Source organism: Saimiri boliviensis, chromosome 12, assembly GCF_048565385.1.
Source record: "Saimiri boliviensis isolate mSaiBol1 chromosome 12, mSaiBol1.pri, whole genome shotgun sequence".
In the NCBI taxonomy this organism is placed as follows: domain Eukaryota; kingdom Metazoa; phylum Chordata; class Mammalia; order Primates; family Cebidae; genus Saimiri; species Saimiri boliviensis.
In genome coordinates this window covers 116802870-116820250 of record NC_133460.1, presented here as the reverse complement: position 1 = coordinate 116820250, position 17381 = coordinate 116802870, and the positions used below count along the sequence as shown (strand labels likewise).

The following is a 17381-nucleotide window of genomic DNA, read 5'->3' as shown; positions in this document are numbered from 1 at the left end:
GGGTTCAGGGTCAGAGTTCAAAAGAGAGCATGCATCCTCCGTGGCCAAGTAGGCTTCAGGAAGAACGTCCCTGCTGGAAAGGCGTGGAGCGGACGGGGCTTCAGCTTTTACTCATCAGGTGAGTGAGACGAGCTCAGCAGGGAAGCGCAGAGGGGTGCGTGGGCCCGGGAGGCCTCGGGGGCACCAGAGTCCCGAAACATGCGTGTGCAGGCCGGGGAGGAGGTCTCGAGGGCAGCAGCCACACTCAGCTCTGTCTCAGGCTTCTAGCCTCCAGACTGTGGGAAACCCAGGTCTGTGCTTTAGGACCCTACTGTGTGGTGTTTAGTTATGACCCTCAGGCCAGCGACGGTGCCCCGCGGGGTAGGTGCTGCGTCCCTGTAAGAACCCGGTGAGTGGCTGCCGGCAGAGGTGGGGGCTGCAGCCACCTGGCCCCTCCGCTCCCCCTGGTGATCGTTGCACCTGCGCCAGGCTCCGGCAGCTCTGAAGGCACCGTGGGTGCTGCCATTGGTGTTGGGCAGGAGGAGGCAGCTGTCTGGGCCTCTGGGATGGCACCGGCCGAGTGAGGCGGGAAGTAGAGAGGGAGCCTCCGGTGCGTGAAGGGCGCTGGGCGGAGGCGACGTCACCGGTGTGGGGAAGCAGGCCGCCAGCGGGGCCCGGAGCTCCTGCTTCCCCCGTGAAGCCACGCTTCCTGTCGCCCAGGCAAGACGAGGCCCTGGCGGGCCAGGGAGTGTCCACTGTGCTCAGAGGGCGCTCCAGGAGCCGAGGGGCTGGCTGACCAGTTTCTGCCCCAGGGTTTGAGCGGCGCTGGCCAGGGCGGGCACTGGTGGGGCCCTGCACCCCGGGAAGAGGGGCCTGAGCCTGTGCAAGGGTGCAGGCACCTGTGTGAGAGGAGCAGGTATTGGTGCAGACACTTGGCTTCCCGCAGGGTGTTTAGAATCTGCCCATTTCCTCCTGGACACCGAGACCCCACGGAGACAGCGCGTCCTGTGGTTCAGGCTTGGCTCTGAGGCCCACCCTGGACCGAGGCTCCTGAGGGTGTTGGGGAAGGTCGGGCCTGGGAGCCCCACCCTCACTCTGCCCCTCTGTGAAGAGCTGAGCTTGGTGGGCTTCTGCCCAGATTCTCCTGAGTGCCCCAGAGCCCAAAGTGCCAATCGCCTCCTCAACAGGTGAGGGGCGAGCATCTGTTCCCAGCTCCAGCTCCGGCTGCCGTGTCCCTGGAGAGCGGCCCCAGGGACAGCCCGGTCTGCCGCAGATGCACCCACGTCCCTCCTTGGCGTTCTGGCTCCGGGAGGGGTGCCGTCGGGAGACGATGGACGGGGCCCTCGAGGGGCTCAGGGGACACTGGGGCCCGTTGTCCCCCGTTTTCCGGTTCCGTTGGCGCCCGTTCCCTGCCACGTGCAGACAGCTCCACAGTCACGGAGAAGCTCGTGCTCCTGGCTTGGGTTATCTCTTGAGTCCTCTGCTGCTGGGAGGAGGATGCCCCATGTCGGTGGAAGAACTGAAGTTTAACTGGCAGGAGCGACGCCCTGGATTCTCTTCCCCAGGATTCTTCCGTGAGAGTCGACGGCTTTTCCTCCATGACATTGACCTAGAGTCTAAAATAAACCTGAACTGAAACCCTTTACACAGGACCCACGAGCCGCTGTTGCAAACCCGGATCCGTGGGCAAAGCCGTGTGCGGTCCGCTCCATGTCCAGCCCCCTCTGAATTGTACCAGCCTTTCCTCGGAGGGTCACCCTGGAACAAGGACTTTGCATCCGTTGTGCTGAAGAGCCGGGGTGGTCTGACCCGCGGCCCTCACGCAGCCCCCCCAGGGCCTTCCTGCTGGCTTCAGACTCCTCCTGGGCTGCTGGGGTGGGGGCAGGGGCGGCACGACGGTGGGCCGGAAGTGCCAGCCCCAGTGTAGGGCACCCACCAGCTGCATCCTGTCCCACTGCCTCCATCCCCGGGGCTGGGGAAGGAGACACCTGAAGGCTCCTGTCTGCGGCTTTTAGTCGCAAACACAAAACTCCTTCGTGTTAACCCCGTCAGAGCTGCTTTTCACGCAGGAGGCAAGATCTCAGAGTGTGCGTCCAGGATGCGGGCTGTGCTGTGGGGGAGGACGCCTCCCGGGCTCCAGTGACAGTGGGGGCCACGCCGGCCTGCGTGGGGGCTTCTCGCCTGAAGGCCAAGCCGTGAGGCTTCACGGGACCGAGGCAGCAGGGCAGGCTGGACTCCCGGAGCTGCTGGGAGGCCGATGGCCGGGTCGGGGACCCACCTGTGCAGTGATCCGCGGGTCAGCAAAAGATTTGGTAAGAAACAGACATTCGATTTTGTTTTTCCCCAAATTACAGTTACCAGCAGTGCCTTTTTACATTTTTAGAGGTGACATTTAAAATTCAAAGGAGGTGCTGTGTAGTGGAGACGGATGCTGGGTCTCAAAGTTTGCACCTTCACGGGCTCCTCTTTGCACCTGTCGCCAGGTCTGACGGTCCGGCTTGTGGCTAAACGGAGCCTGACTGACGTGGTGGCCGACAGGTCCCTGCAAGGCCACAGAAGCAGAGCTCTAGGACCCTCGGCGTGGAATGCAGCCGGGCTTGGGGGCTAAGGAACATGGCCCAGGAAACCCAAGGGGGTGGGGTGGGGTGGATGAAGGTGGCCCCCAACCTTCCTGGCGCAGATGAAATGGCCGGAATGGCAGCTCGGCTCTGTGCCCGCAGGATGGCCCAGGTTGCTGGAGAAGCTCCCCCGGGAAGGCGGCTCCCACCTCCCATCGGCCGCCTCGGAGCCAGCTGTCGCCCGCGTGTGGGCCTGACGCCGGGGACTCCGGTTCCGGCTTATCTGTGGCTCCTCGTTCTCGGCCGACTTCCTTCTACATTTTCTCTTGTTAATTGGGGTCCTCTTCCGTGTGTTCTGCCCATCGAGCGGGTCAGGGTGTTAAAGCAACAAGAAGAGAGGAGCGAAGACGGGAAGAAAGCAGGCAATCCGGTTATGTGTGAATTTTCTGATCAAACTCAGGCCTTCCGTGACAGCGAGAGGTGGAACAGTGACCTCTTCAACCCTGGGGACACCAGCTGCCCACAGCAGCGTTCCTCCGGGACAGTGAGACGTCCGGGGCCAGGCCCGCAGCTCCGGCGGGTGAGGAAGGAACAGGTGCCCTCCAGGTGCGCCCAGTCCGCCTCCTCCTCCTCCTCCCAGGGGCACCTTCTCCCTCCCGCCTCCCCTCCCCCGTTTCTCCTTCTTCATTCAGGTGCTTCTTCCTGGTTCTTCCTGTTCTTCCTCCCTGGTCTTCCTGGTTGTCCCTGTTTTACTTCCTGGTTCTGTGCCGACAGAGGCTGGTTTCATGAGCAGCTGTGGCATCCCCCTCTCTGCCCCTTAAATAGTGACTGCATCTCCACGCAGGTGTTCCCGGGAAAGGCAGAGGCGGAGGAGAACACAGAGGGTCCGTATTCTGCATCACGTTTGTAACGTGTGCTGATTTTTTTCTTGGAGAGGTATGTGGGCTAGCAAAGTTTTGAAGAGATTTGGGAAAAAAAGTTAAAATGTCGCAGATACTTTCCTTCTAGACTGGTAGTTACTTGTTTAAAGTTCTTAATTTTACAGAAAACGAAGTGGGATGAGGGATGCCAAACTCTGCACTGTGGATGAGGGCGGTAGACTGTGGCCATGTTTTGTGATTTAGATATTAGACTAAAAAGCTGCAAATTGGAAAGAACTCAGTACAGCTCTGAAATGTTCAGAAACCCAGCTGACTATCCTCACGTCTGCGAGAGACCCGCGTCCCAGGCCCCTGCCCCTCCTGAACACCCAGCCCGCACAGAGGCCACCGTGCGAGTCCCACAGAGATAAACCCCCACACGCAGGCTCACTTCTTCCCAACATCTCAGAGCTCCGAGTCTCCCACAGCCGCCGCTGGCCCCGGACCTGACCCTGGTTCTGTTGAGGGCTGCCTCTGGACGGCAGGGCCTCGGGGTGCACCTGCAGCCTCCTCCTCACTCTTGGCTTCCGCGGCTCCCCTTCCTGGGGGCACCGCCGGGAGCCCGGCCGCTTCCCAGAGTCACAGCCCCCGCGCTGGAGAGCTTCACCCTTCAGCCGCCGCCTCATCTCCGTGGAGGCTTCCAAGGCGCTCTGTCCTTTCCGGATGGGGGTGTGACGTGAGGGGAAGGAAGCGTTAGACCCCAGGAACTCCACGCACACCAGGTATCTGGGATCCCCCACCCCAAGCGGGGCGGGTCAGGCTTGGCCTCTCACTCAGCCCTGCCATCGGGAACTGCAGGACGCAGCACATGACGCTTCCAAACTCTTTTTTTTTTTTTTTTTTTGAGGTGAAGCTTCGCTCTTGTCGCCCAGGCTGGAGTGCAGTGCTGTGATCTCAGTTTACCACAACCTCCACCTCCCAGGTTCAAAGCATTCTCCTGCCTCAGCCTTCCAAGTAACTGGGTTTGCAGGCGTCCACCACCATACCTGGCTACTTCTTGTATTTTTAGTAGAGACGGGGTTTCACCACGTTGGCCAGACTTGTCTTGAACTCCTGACCTCAGGTGATCCTCCTGCCTCGGCCTCCCAAAGTGCTGGAATTACAGGCATAAGCCACGGTGCCCGGCTGAGGGCACTTCCAGTGAGGAAGAGTCGGCCCGGAATTGAGAGCTGGAAGGGGCTCTGTTCGGTTCTCCGTGAGGGCCCCCACCCTCCTCACAGACAGCTGGCAGCTCACAGGTGACCACACAGAATCACAGACGCTAACCAGGTGAGGACGCCGTAGGCATGGGGCCTGAACGCTGAAGGGGGCATGAGCTCAAGCTCCCAGCGGCACCTCAACGCCGCAACTGTGGGATGGAGGCAAAGGGCCGGGCGCAGCGGCTCACACCTGGATCTGCAAAGGGCCGGGTGCAGCGGCTCACACCTGGATCTGCAAAGGGCCGGGCGCAGCGGCTCACACCTGGATCTGCAAAGGGCCGGGCGCAGCGGCTCACACCTGGATCTGCAAAGGGCCGGGTGCAGCGGCTCACACCTGGATCTGCAAAGGGCCGGGCGCCGCGGCTCACACCTGGATCTGCAAAGGGCCGGGCGCAGCGGCTCACACCTGGATCTGCAAAGGGCCGGGTGCAGCGGCTCACACCTGGATCTGCAAAGGGCCGGGCGCCGCGGCTCACACCTGGAACCCCAGCACTTTGGGAGGCCGAGGCAGATGGACGATGAGGTCAGGAGATTGAGACCCTCCTGGCCAACACGGTGAAACCCTGCTGCTACTAAATGCAAAAAATTAGCTGGGCATGGTGGCGCACACCTGTAGTCCCAGCTACTTGGGAGGCTGAGGCAGGGGAATCGCTTGGACCCAGGAGAGGGAGGTTGCAGTGAGCTGGGGTGACGCAACTACACTCCAGCCTGGCGACAAGGTGAGACTCTGTTTCAAAAAAAAGTAGTGACAAAGGGCAAAATCACATCTTCATACCACACCCTATCCCACAAAAACAAAACTCCACCAGCCACACCACTTCACCACACAGCAACCACACACCAGGCACACCATCTCATTCCACAGCAACCACAGTACACCATCCACCCACCCCACCCCACAGCAACCACGGTATACCATCCACCCACCCCACCCCACAGCAACAACACACCAGCCCACACCACCTCACCCCACAGCAACCACAGTACACCATCCACACCACCCCACCCCACAGCAACTACACTATACCCCAGCTACCCCACCCCACCCCACAGCAACCACAGTACATCAGCCATACCACCCCACCCCACAGCAACCACAGTACATCAGCCACCCCACCCCACCCCACAGCAACCACACTACACCATCCACCCCACCCCACCCCACAGCAACCACAGTACACCAGCCACACCACCTCACCCCACAGCAACAACACTAAACCAGCCCACACCACCCCATCCTGCAGCAACCACAGTACATCAGCCATACCACCTCACCCCACAGCAACCACACTACACCGGCCACACCACCTCACCCCACAGAAACCACAGTACACCATCCACACCACCCCACAGCCTCCACACTACATCAGCCATATCACCCTACCCCACCACAACCACAGTACTCCAGCCAAACCACCTCACTCTACAGCAACCACAGTACACCATCCACACCACCCCACAGCAACCATACTAAACCAGCCACACCACCTCACCCCACAGCAACCACAATACACCAGTCCACACCACCCCACCCCAATCCATACTGTGTCACGGTATAGCAGCCACACCACACACCACACCACATCACTCACACCAATCTTATTACTCAGTTTAGTTTCTGACCACAGTGTTACTGGGAGAGCTGGGGCCTGTGCTGAGTGTAAGGTGTCTCAGCGAGGCCACCAGACTCAGAGACTCTGAGGGAAATAGACACAGGGAAAGCAGAAATGTCTGCAGTTTTATCGCGTTCCAAAGACTGACAGTTGGAGTTCCTCGAGAACAACTGCTCCCCGAGCCCAGGGTGAGGCCTGCAGGTCACAGGGTGCAAAGTGACACCTATTCCAGAGTCCACCGGACCGTAAGTCCTCACAGCACCTCTTGGGAGACCAGCAAGTTCAAGTTCACATTTGCTTTCGCTCATTAGCAGCAGTGACGGAGACGCAGCTCGCCAGAGGACGGTGCCCCAGCTTTAACCTCTGGACAAGCGGCCTGCAGGTCCATCCAGAGGGGAGCAAAGTTTCCATCCTGTAGAGCGCCATGGGCTAATAAACTGGCCTGCGGAGAGGACCGCCCGGCCCAGCCAGCCTGTGGGACAGCAGCTCAGGGTCCAGTGCCCTTACCCTTTGGAGCTCAGCGGGCAGCTTGCCCCCGCGGGGGTTGGGAGCCTCCTAGAGCGCAGCAGAGGGGCAGGCAGAGTAGGGCCACCCTGCCCTGGCCATGGCCTCCAGGCTTCCTTCCCAAGACCCTGCAGCCTTGGGGTGAGCCTGCCACTATTTACACTGTGAACCCCACACATCGTCTGTCCCTTTCAGAGATTCTCTTGGGTGTAAATGTTACTTACTATGAATAAAAACCCCAGTGAACCGCTGAAATGCCACACTCTCCAGACAAATAGAACTAAACAGGCTTTCACAGTCTTGGGTGAGCAGGAACCCCGGGCTGGGCAGCACCTGGCCAGCTGGGACCTGGTGGCCCTGGGCAGAGCTGGTGGCAGCAGGAGGCTCCACCAGGAGCCAGGAGCCGAGAGGAGAGTGATCGGACAGGCTCAGCCTGCCAGGGGAGGGTGCCCCTCTCGGACTGGGGAGGGTCCTGCACAGGATATTGTAGAGGGGCTGAGGGTTGGAGAGGAGGTGAGGAAGGGGATGAGCAGGACCCCGAGCTGCAGCGCCCCCCCCCCCACCTTCTGAAGCCCTTTTCCATTCCATTCACTGTCCTCTGTCAATGACAGCTTTCCATTTTGCAGACGAGGACCTGAATTTCAGGCTGAAAAGCCACAGATCCTGCCAACTGGGAGGCCTGGGGCTGCGCTGGATGTGGCACCTGCGGGCGACAGCGGCGGTTCTTGAGGCTGGGGGGAGCCTGGGGTGGGCAGGAGCCCTGGGGCCGGCCTGCTGCCTCCTGAGGTGCTGTCGGTGCTGGACGCTTAGCCTTGTCAGGTGTCTGAAAGGGAAGTGCGGAGCCCTCAGCCGGCCTCGGCGGTGTAGCCACACTGGGGGATGATGCTGAGTTTTGGGGCATCTCTTGCTTGGACATTTTGAATGGAACAAGAAGAAAATGAGCAAGTGACTCAGACGGATGTCTCCTTGTGCCAGGAACACCGGGTCACTCTGAAGCACGCGTGCTGGCGTCGGTGGCGGCTGCACATTCTGGGGGCCATTGGCATTCTCTGCACGTGCCCTGGGTCCTCACCGCCTGTCAGCTGTCCCTTACCAGCACACACAATGCATTGTTCACTCAGCCGTCAGCCCTTCCGGAACCCAGACCGTCAGCAACCGCAGCGAAAGCTTGCCGGAGCCTCGGGGAGGGACGTGTGACCGGCCCGCTTGCCGCTCCAGCCAGCCGCCTGCCAGAAGCCCCTTCCCGGCGAAACACCCTTCCTGCGCCTGCCCTGTGCACGGCCACCTTCTCTCCGCCTCCACTGCCCAAGCCAACCCACGTCTGTCCCCACTGGCTTTCATCAACTTTCTGATGGGAAGGGGCTGCAGGGGGCAGTGGGGGAGGCCCTGTGACGGGGTGGAGGGGCCTGGGGTGGCAGGGACCCCAGCCTGGGCCCAGACAAGGTTTTCACAGGGCACGGATGCCAGCTCTGCAGGAGGGATGTCACCTCCACTGATTAAATGATTCGACATTGCCGTATGCCTGCAACTAATTAGTATGATCAGCACCCAGCACGCGGAGCAGAGGGCGCTCAGACAGGCGGCCCTGGAGAGCCTCCAGGCCTGTCCCGGGCCCCCACCCCGGCACTGTGCCCCAAGCCCGGTCACCCGCCAAACGCTCCACAACTTTTCCTGCCAGGCAGTCCACAAGCGGGTGACCGCCCGGCATTGGCCTGGCCCCGGCTGCAGGACCCCCAGGACCCGGTACTCACCATGAGCGCTGCAAAGTTACTGGAGAGCGAGCGCCGCGGGAGGAGGCGTCCAGGCCGTTAGGTCGCGCCCGTCTCCCCTCCGGCCTCCATGGCCTCCGGAAGGTCAAAGTCCCAGACAGCGGGCAGGAGGTCGCACTCCAGGGCCAGGGCCTCAGGGTGACCGTGGCGGGGCGGCCGCGGTCCCGGAGCAGCTCCCATCTGCGAAGACAGCGGTGGTGAGCCGGGCGGGCGGAGGGTCCCCGCGGTGGGCAGCGCGCAGCCCCGACCTCGCCAGGGAGCAGCCGCGGCCCCTCTCGGTCCCCCACTCCCCTCCGCTCCCCTCCGCCCGGCGGCCTGGGGGCTGCACCTGCGGCTGACGGCGGCGGGGCCGGGGGGGACTGGGGGCTCCGCGCATCTCGGACGGAACGCGCCCGCGGCTGATGCGTCTCCTTCTCCATATTTAAAAATCAATCTGCGCTCCCCCTCCCGGCTCCGGAGCCAAACTCAGCCATCTCCGGCTGCACAAAGCCAGGGGCGCGCCGGGCGTTCGCACCGGGAGCCGGCACCGGGTTCACCGCGCGCCCCAGCCCGGCCCTGGCGCCTGCTCCGCCTGGAGGTGGTCGAGCTCCGGCCGGGGCGCTGGGCGGGGACCCCGGATCTCCGCGGCGCCTCCCGCCCCAGCGAAGCCGAAAGTTACTCGGAGCCGCTGTCCCCGCGTCCGGCGTCACCCCAGGGCGGCCTCGCGCGCCCCTCCCGCCGCCCCGACCCCAACTTCTCACCTGCCTCGGCCGAAGCAGCTGCAGGGGCGGCCGGGCCGCCGTCCCCGAGGCCGACACGCTGCGCCCCCCGCGCCGGGGACCCGCTCTCCATCCGCTGGGGCCGCGGCGGGGCCGGAGGCGAGTTATCAACAGATTGCGGGGCTGCGGCGCCGGCCGGTGAGTCCCAGCCCCGCGCACTGGCGGCCCCGGCCAGGCCAGCAGCACCGCCGCCTCTGCGCGCGCCTCCCGCGGCGACAGCGGGGACCCGGGCGGCCGGAGGCAGGCGCGTAACCATGGGGACCGGGGCGGGCGATGGCGGCGGGCGGGCTCCTGCCGCAGGGTGGGGACGGCTCCTCCAGCCGGGCGGCCGCCGTCACACTGCAGAGCGCATTTAAAGAGACACCCGGCTCCGCCTGAGGCACCAGCCCTGGCGCGGAAACTCGCCCGGCCCCAAGACTGCGCGGCCCGAGTTATTCTCCAAGGAAATCTCCGTCCGGGGAGAGCCGCGGAGACAGAGACATAAACAAGGGGACGGATGTGGAAGGAATTTTCCACCCTTTATTAACGACCTCGAGTCCGGATATGCCAAGGCTGGGGTGCGCCCGTAGTGAACCGTCTGTGTGAGTCAGCAGGGCAGACCAGCCGGTGTAGACGGGCAGGGCTTGTGGCAGTGCAGAAAGCGTCCCTGCCCCCCACCCAACCCTCCTGCAGCCCGGGCCACAGAGCAAGGTGAGCATGGAGGTCGTGCTAGCGCGGGAGCCACACAGCCCAGCCTCCCACCCGCAGTGAGGTGTGGGCTCTGCCCGCGGCCCACAGGCCCCCATCCTGACGCCCCAGGCCTCCTACCCCACAAGGTGGGTCCAGGTCACTCTACTTTTTGTCACAAGCTCAGTTCTGTGGGGCACGGGCAGCCTCAGCAAGGGTGATTCAGGAGCTGCCCTGGGCGACCCCATACCCCCTTCTCCTCCCCTCCTCGGCCTCCGCCTGTCCCCTCCTCGGCCTCGGCCTGTCCCGTCCTCGGCCTCGGCCTGTCCCCTCCTCGGCCTCCGCCTGTCCCCTCCTCGGCCTCGGCCTGTCCCGTCCTCGGCCTCGGCCTGTCCCCTCCTCGGCCTCCGCCTGTCCCCTCCTCGGCCTCCGCCTGTCCCCTCCTCGGCCTCCGCCTGTCCCCGTCCTCGGCCTCCGCCTGTCCCCTCCTCGGCCTCCGCCTGTTTCTTCTTTGGCCTCCACCTTTACATGGCTGCTTCTGCTCCAGGTTCTCTGACCCTGGCACGTGTTCAGGGGGGTACCCACGCCCTGCTGCTCTGGATTTTGAGGGGCCTGAAGCCTGCACTATTGGGGGGTTGTCGTGAAGACACACAGAGGCAGAATGAGTTGCAGGGGTGCCAGGATTCTGCTACCCTGGCCTCTCATTATGGGATGTGTCCTTTGAGTGGGATGTTCCCAGGGCACCACTACCCCATCCAGCGGGAGTTCCCGGAGCCCCTCTGTGGGGACGCTGTGATGGCTCCTGAACTCCAGCTGAGGGATACGGGGCCCAGGCAGGTGATGGCCAGTTCCCAGGTGGAGAAGCTCCAGGCACCCCAGGCCCAGGCTGCCCTGACCCCCTTGGTAGCCCCTGGTGTCCCTCGGGTGGTGGCCCTGGACAAGAAGGCTGGGAGGGGGCTGGGAGCAAGGAGAGGGTTCTGCCCCTGATGCTCCCAGGCCAGGGGTCCCCACGGGCTCTGCCCTGCCATCTTCCTCCTGCACCCAGCAGCTCCCAGCACAGAGACTGCTCCAGGTGCGGGGTGCCAAGGTGAGCACAGGCCAACCTGTCTCTCCTGGGGGAGGGGGTCCTAACACATCATGATTGGGGCACAGAGCAGGCCCTGGCTTGTCTCTCTGGACGTGGACTCAGGCACTGCCCTGAATCTCATGGGGGGCATTTTGGGGGAACTTCTCAATGCTGTGGGGGCAGAGGGAGGGTGATGGAGCCAGCCAGGCTCCAGGAGGCCCTAGAGAAGCCCCCACTGTCTGTCTGAGCCCCAACCAGTGTGAGCCCTGGGCTCGGCCCCCACAGGTTCCAAAGGGAAAGGTTGTCAAGCCCTGGATGTCCCTGGCATCAGGTGGGACACACAGAAGTTTACCAGGTGCGTGGGGGCCCTGGCGTCCAGCGCTGGAGGCAGGCAGGTCCACTGGCTTGGGAGCGTCCTCCTGTCCCCGCGTGTGGTGGTCTGGACCAGGGGACTGGCACCCCCATTCCACACCCAGTGCCAACCTGAGTGAAGGAGAGGGATCTGGGGGGAGCTGGCACTGCCACGTGTTCCAGAGCTGCCTAGGGCAGAGTCTGCGGGGCCCAGCCTTGTGAGGGGGGGCACCGAGCGTCTCATGCTCACTCACAGCTGCCCCCGACCCCTCCTGGCTGCTCTACCAACCCTTCCCTGGAGCTGCCCTCAGAGGGCACCTGCTTCAGGTCTCATGTCCAGAGTGGGGCTGGGATGGGGCACAGCATCCTGAATAGCCCCACATGGCTGTGGGATGGGGAAACTGAGGTACGAGCAGTCGGCGATCTTCCAGGTGTGCGTCAGACCCCACTTGCAGTTCTGCATTCCGGAAGTCTGCAGGCGTCGTTGGGTGGGTGAGGAGCCACCCGGAGGATCGCCAGGCCTCGGCGGTGTTCAGCGGGTGAGCCGGCGGCCGTCTGCCTGGGGACCTCAGTGCTTGCTCTCCCTCAGAGCTCACGGGCCCCGGGCCCTGCCCTTGACCTTCTCTCTGCTTGCTGTTCGTTGGCAAAGTCTCTGCTTTCTGGACTGCAGGGTCGGCCGTGGCACCGGCTGATCACAGGACCCACATTTCCAGTCCCACCTGGAGGGAAGCGCCTCGTCCACATCACAGGGACACGGCTGAGAGTGTTGCCTGCCTCCCTGTCTCTTACCTCCCCAAGAGAGGAAAACAAATGAAAAAAATGATAGAAAAGACCAGGAAATGGAAATAGGACAAACAAGAATGAAATTTTAAAACCTGAATAAACCCACACTTGATGCCGTTTCAAAACATACGTCCGTGAAGGGTCTCGTGGTGCAAAAGATGGAGTCCTAGCTAGGGAAACACCCTGTGTGCGTCCCCTGGATGTACAAGGCAGGGTCTATCTAGGTGTTTACTGTGGTGCCTCACCGGGTATCGCGTGGATTCTGCCAGAGGAGCAGAGCCAGAGGATATGTTGGTGTTTATAGTAATACACAGCTACAGAGGTTGAGGGCTTCACGGAGAGGAATCTCTCGGCTTACTTGGCCATGAGGGAGCCAGGCAGGACCCCAGGCACCACTGCCTCCTCCTCAGGGAGGCTCAGCTCCCCATGCCGCCAGGTGGGCCCATGCAGGCCTCCTCGGCCCACAGCTAAATGCTGGTAATGGTCACCACGTCTACACCACCCCTTTCTCAGCAGCAACTCCACGTGCTTGACGGAAAACTGCAGACGCCCGGGGCCCACCAGCCACAGCCCCTCCAGCCGCGTTCTCTGGCAGGGGCGGGCGGCCTCCTGCTGGCTTTGGCACTGCGGGCAGCATGGCAGCGAGGGGTGTGGCTGCATGCCACCAAGTGTCATCCGTGGATGGATCACATAGGGTTATTCTTCCTTTGACTTTTTCCGATGGTTTAAAACTGTAATACGCAGCTCATGGTCCACATGGAAGCAGACGGTGGCTGGCATGTGGCCCCAGGGCCACTGTCTCCTGCCTTGCTGTGGGAGGAAAGATGTTCTCCAAAGAAATGGCTGGGTTTGTGGGGAGGTTTGCAGGGGGTTTGGGGGGAGGTTTGTAGGGGGTTTGTGGGGGCTTTGAAGGGGGTTTGTGGGGGAGGCTTGCAGGGGGTTTGTGGAGGGGTTTGCAGGGGTTTGTGGGGGTGTTTGCAGGGGCTTTGTGGGGGGGTTTGCAGGGGGCTTGTGGGGCGTTTGCAGGGGGTTTGTTGGGGGTTGCAGGGGGTTTGTGGGGGTTTGTGGAGGGGTTTGTGGGGGGGTTTGTGGGGGGGTTTGTGGGGGTGTGTGCAGGGGGTTTGTTGGGGGTTGCAGGGGGTTTGTGGGGGGGTTGCAGGGGGTTTGTGGAGGGGTTTGTGGGGGTGTGTGCAGGGGGTTTGTGGGAGGGTTTGCAGGGGTTTGTGGGGGGGGTTGCGGGGGGTTTGTGGAGGGGTTTGTGGAGGGCCAGGCAGTCTGAACGCAGCTCAGTTGGCCTTGGTGGAGGTAGGACTGGCACTGGGGCACTGGGAGAGGGAGATTCTTCCTTATGCAAATCAACACCTGCAACACTGACCTTCCAAAGGGACACCAGTTAGACGCTGACCCGGCAGCAGAGAGAACCCACTTCTGAAACGCGAGACTCTTGAAGGGGCTTTGTTGTTAATTTGGCACCCAAGGCCCCAGCTCACAGGGTCTCGGGTGCACGGGACCCCTGGTCCTTCCCACTGCTCTGTGATTCTGCCTTCCTTCTGCACAGGTCAGTTTTGGGATCCATTCTAAGAGCAGGCCGGCTGTCGGCACTCTGACCGTCTCTGAAACTTTGGGGCCTCGGCCGAAGCCTTGCTTCCCCGCAGGAGCCTTCGGGCTTCTTAGTACTGGATGTAAGCTTCCTCCCTCTGAGGACACGTCCTGCTGGACGTGAGGTGTGGGGCGCCCGTGGGTGGCCGCCTGCTCCTGCCGCCTCCTTAGGGAAGGAACGATGGGGCTGGGCCTGCCCCTGCCCAGAGACAGTGGCCCTGCTGCCTGCAAGACCTCAGCCAGGGGTCCATGTTTCTCAGAATCCTGTGGCTTTGGAATCTGCAGGCTTTTTGTGGGAGGTCAGGAAACGGTCCTGGAGATGATGCTGGGGCTGGCCTCGTGCAGGCTCACAGAACCGGAGGTCAGGCCGATGCCCAGAAAGTGATGGGTGTCTTCCCTCGCTGGGGGTGAGGCCCAGCCCCGTCTTCCCTTGCTGGGGTGAACCCCCAGCCTCGAGTTTGGAGGGGTCATGGCTGCCGGGGATTCACGGGTGGAGCTTGCTGTAAATACTTAGATCTGGAGCAAGAATGGCCTCACGCCGCTGGCGTCTCGGGCACGACCTGCCTCTTTTCAGAACACTTTAGAGATCTTTGCATTTGTCTGTTTTCAGCCGTTTGGTGGGGACTCTGACAGCCCGAACTCAGAAGCCCACGGAGAGGGGAAATGGCGGCCTGCGGCGGGTGGGCAGCCTGGCCACGGAGCTCACGGGAGCCAGGGCCACCGTCCTCCCTGACAGCGCACGGCAGCCCTCGCTCGCCGAGTGGAATTAAAACCGGCTCTCCGGTTGCCACGGAAACCAGCAGTCTCCCCCAGCGTCAGTTTGAATTTGTGCAGACCATTCCTAGCCAAGATTCAAGCCAACAGATTCGTGCTTACCCCGAGGTGAAGGCCTCCTTTGAGAACCAAATAATAAAATTAACAAACCTGAAATCTTCTCCACGCTGCCGCCTCCTTAATCAGCGCTCGGTGGAGCCCCTGAGAGGACTCGGGGCAAGCGCAGTCTCCCTGCGGGGCCGCAGACCGCTGGGGAACCTCACAGTCTTCCACTGACCACCGCGTGGGATGAGCAGGCACCTCTGGGGCTCGTGGGCCCCCTGCAGAACGAGGCCCTCAGGTGGGTCTCACACTGGAAGGCTTCGCTGAGCTGGGCCTGCATCCGTGGCGCCTTCACAAGGCCTCTGCTTCCAGCTCACACGTCCAGGGTTGCAGGGGGTGCCCGGGGCCCCATCATCCTGAGCTGGGCTGCGGGTCAGGGGTCCGGCTGCGTGAGGGGTGGTGTGGAGGGTCAGGGACCTCATGCCCTGTCTCACCATCCTACGCCCACCCCAGGCCGAGGTTGTGGGGTCTAGCAGGCCTCTACCCACTGGGCCTCGGATACCTTCTCCTCCTTGGCAAAGGCATAAAGGCCCTCCCTCCGCAAGCTGGGACCCTTGTGGAGGGCATAGGAAGAAGGAGCAGTGGGCGCTGAGTGGGTGTTCGTGGGGAGGGAGGCCATATGCAAAGCCCCGACCTACAAGGTCCTGGGTGCCCTGGTATGGCCTGGGGCCCCCACAGCTCCTGTTGGCTTCTGCTGGTGGCCACGGAGGAGCCACATGGCCTCCTCGCTCACTGAGCCCACCCAGGACCAGACAAGAGCCCCTGGGGTAGTCTGGGATCAGGCGGGGAGGGGGGTAGGTGTGGAATTCTGTTCATTCTGCAGGTGGGGGGAGCAGCAGGTGTCGGGAGGGTGCAAGGGGCAGGTGTGCACTGAGCAGTGTGGCCAATGTCTGTGCCCCGGCTCTGCTCACACTCGGGGTGGTACGCCCCGAGACAAATGCAAAGATCTTCCCAGGCCCCACAGGCCCCGCCCCACCCCAGGCATAGGTTTCTGACAACCTCAGCTGCGCACTGGTGGATAAATCCCCTGCGGCTCAGATGCTCCGCCAGCCTCTGTCTGGACACTTGAGTGGGGGAGGGGAGCGGCTGTGACCACGCTGCCGTGGCCGGGGGCCCACAGCGTCCCCTGCAGCCAGTGGCTGTGCCCGGCACGAAATCCTCGCGTGGAGTGCGGCCCCCGCTGTGGGCTGCCCGGAGCCCAGCTCTGGCTGTAGCAGAAGCTCTGGCTCCGGGGTCCTGCGGGGGGGCGAGCTGATGATGAGAGCTCGGCTTCTGTGAGTGGACAACCTCCGGGCGCCGCCTGCTCTCCTGGCGAGGCCCGGTCCCTCTACATGGAGTTGGGGTTCAGCAGGCCGGGGAGGGCGCCCCATCGGTGCTCACGGAAGCACCCCCAGTGCTGCGGCCGCTCCAGGCAGGCCCGTGAGTGTTTGCTGTGAGCCCCTGTCCATCCCTCCGAGGGCTGACATGCGGCCTGGGCACCCGGCCACAGATGAGGGGCGAGGATGCTTCCTATGAACGCTGCCACGGAAACGGTCACATGCGGTGGCATTTTAATGAGGCCTCATCACAGGGGAAGGACAGCGACATAGCAGAGCCGCGCTGCCGACCTCACGAGCGACGCGAATGACCTCCTGCCCCTCCTCGTCCACTCGGCCGGACGGCGATGCGCGGCCACCAGCCACCGTCTCCGTGAAGACGAGGGGGAGCCTCGGGCCCTCCGACGTCGCGCAGATGAGCTTCTGGGCTCGGAAGTTAACGTGGGTCCTGGGAACATTTGTAAACGCGGAGCTTTTACAGCCCGGCGCGCGCTCCGGCTTCCCTGGATCCGAGCGGCACTTCCGGCCAGCTGGCTCCGAGGCCGTCCACCCTGCTCTCCACGTGGGATAAAGGCTGAGACAGAAACAGCCAAGTGTCCAGATGGTTTCACATTGCAGAGACGATTCCGGTTTCCAGACCTGAATAATCGGCCACATGACCTGGTTTTCACAAAAGCCTCCATCCTGAGGGTTGGGAGCTGCCTCTGGGGGCCTGGTGGTCTCTCTGAGGCCAAGTCCAAGGCTGGGGGCTTCCCAGGAGTGGGGGTGACTCTGGGCCTTTCTCGGCCTGTTCTTGTTCTGTCAACCTGGCCAGCCAGCCATCCCTGGGCTGTGTTCACAGGAAGGATGGGGTCCCAGCCCCCACTGCGCCCCTCAGGGTCCAGTGAGGAGGAGGCAGATGGCCCAAGGATCCCACGTCCTTGTCACCAAGGAGGGGCCATGCAGGGTCCCCTCTACCCCGACCACACCCTTGCCTGCCTCAGCTCACCCACGGGGCCCCAGTGTCCTGACATTCGTGAAGCCTTGCCTGCTTTGCCCACAGGCCGGGAGCATCTTCGAGGGTCAGGCCAGGTGCGGTCCCTGGGGTGTCTGGTCCAGAGGACTCCCAACAGACACGGGGCAGCCCCTCCGTGGGGGCCAGAGCCTGCCGGGGCTTGGGAGCTGTCCCCGGTGCTGCCCTGAGCAGCTCTGGTCCCTGCCCACCCACAAGCCCCGGCCCCTCGGTGGGACCCATCCCGTCTGACCAAACGTGCTGCCTGGCCCCGCCTGGCCAGACGCCTCCCCTCCACGGCTGGCCCAGCTGCCTCTAGCCTGGTTCCTGCCAAGGCTTCTGGCAACCCGGCCAAAGCAATTTTACCAAATTAGATGTGGTCGGAAGCAAGTCGCTCCACCTGGCAATTTTGTTAAAATAATTATTTGTTTAA

At 62.8% G+C, this 17381-nt stretch overlaps 1 protein-coding gene and 1 pseudogene across 1 annotated transcript in view; one reads left to right on the top strand and one right to left on the bottom strand.

The window, feature by feature from the left end:
- Positions 1 to 9348, bottom strand: part of ADGRA1 (adhesion G protein-coupled receptor A1) — a 33612-nt gene extending 24264 nt beyond the window's left edge. Inside the window, exons 1-2 of the mRNA XM_074383138.1 lie at positions 9283 to 9348; positions 8525 to 8722 (exon numbers count right to left, since the gene is read on the bottom strand). Of these exons, the coding sequence (XP_074239239.1) occupies positions 8525 to 8527 (3 nt within the window). The 5' untranslated portion in view covers positions 8528 to 8722; positions 9283 to 9348. The remainder of the gene's footprint in view (positions 1 to 8524; positions 8723 to 9282) is intronic.
- Positions 9349 to 10186: 838 nt separating this feature from the next.
- LOC104650510 (uncharacterized) lies at positions 10187 to 13027 on the top strand (annotated as a pseudogene).
- Positions 13028 to 17381: the final 4354 nt, after the last annotated feature.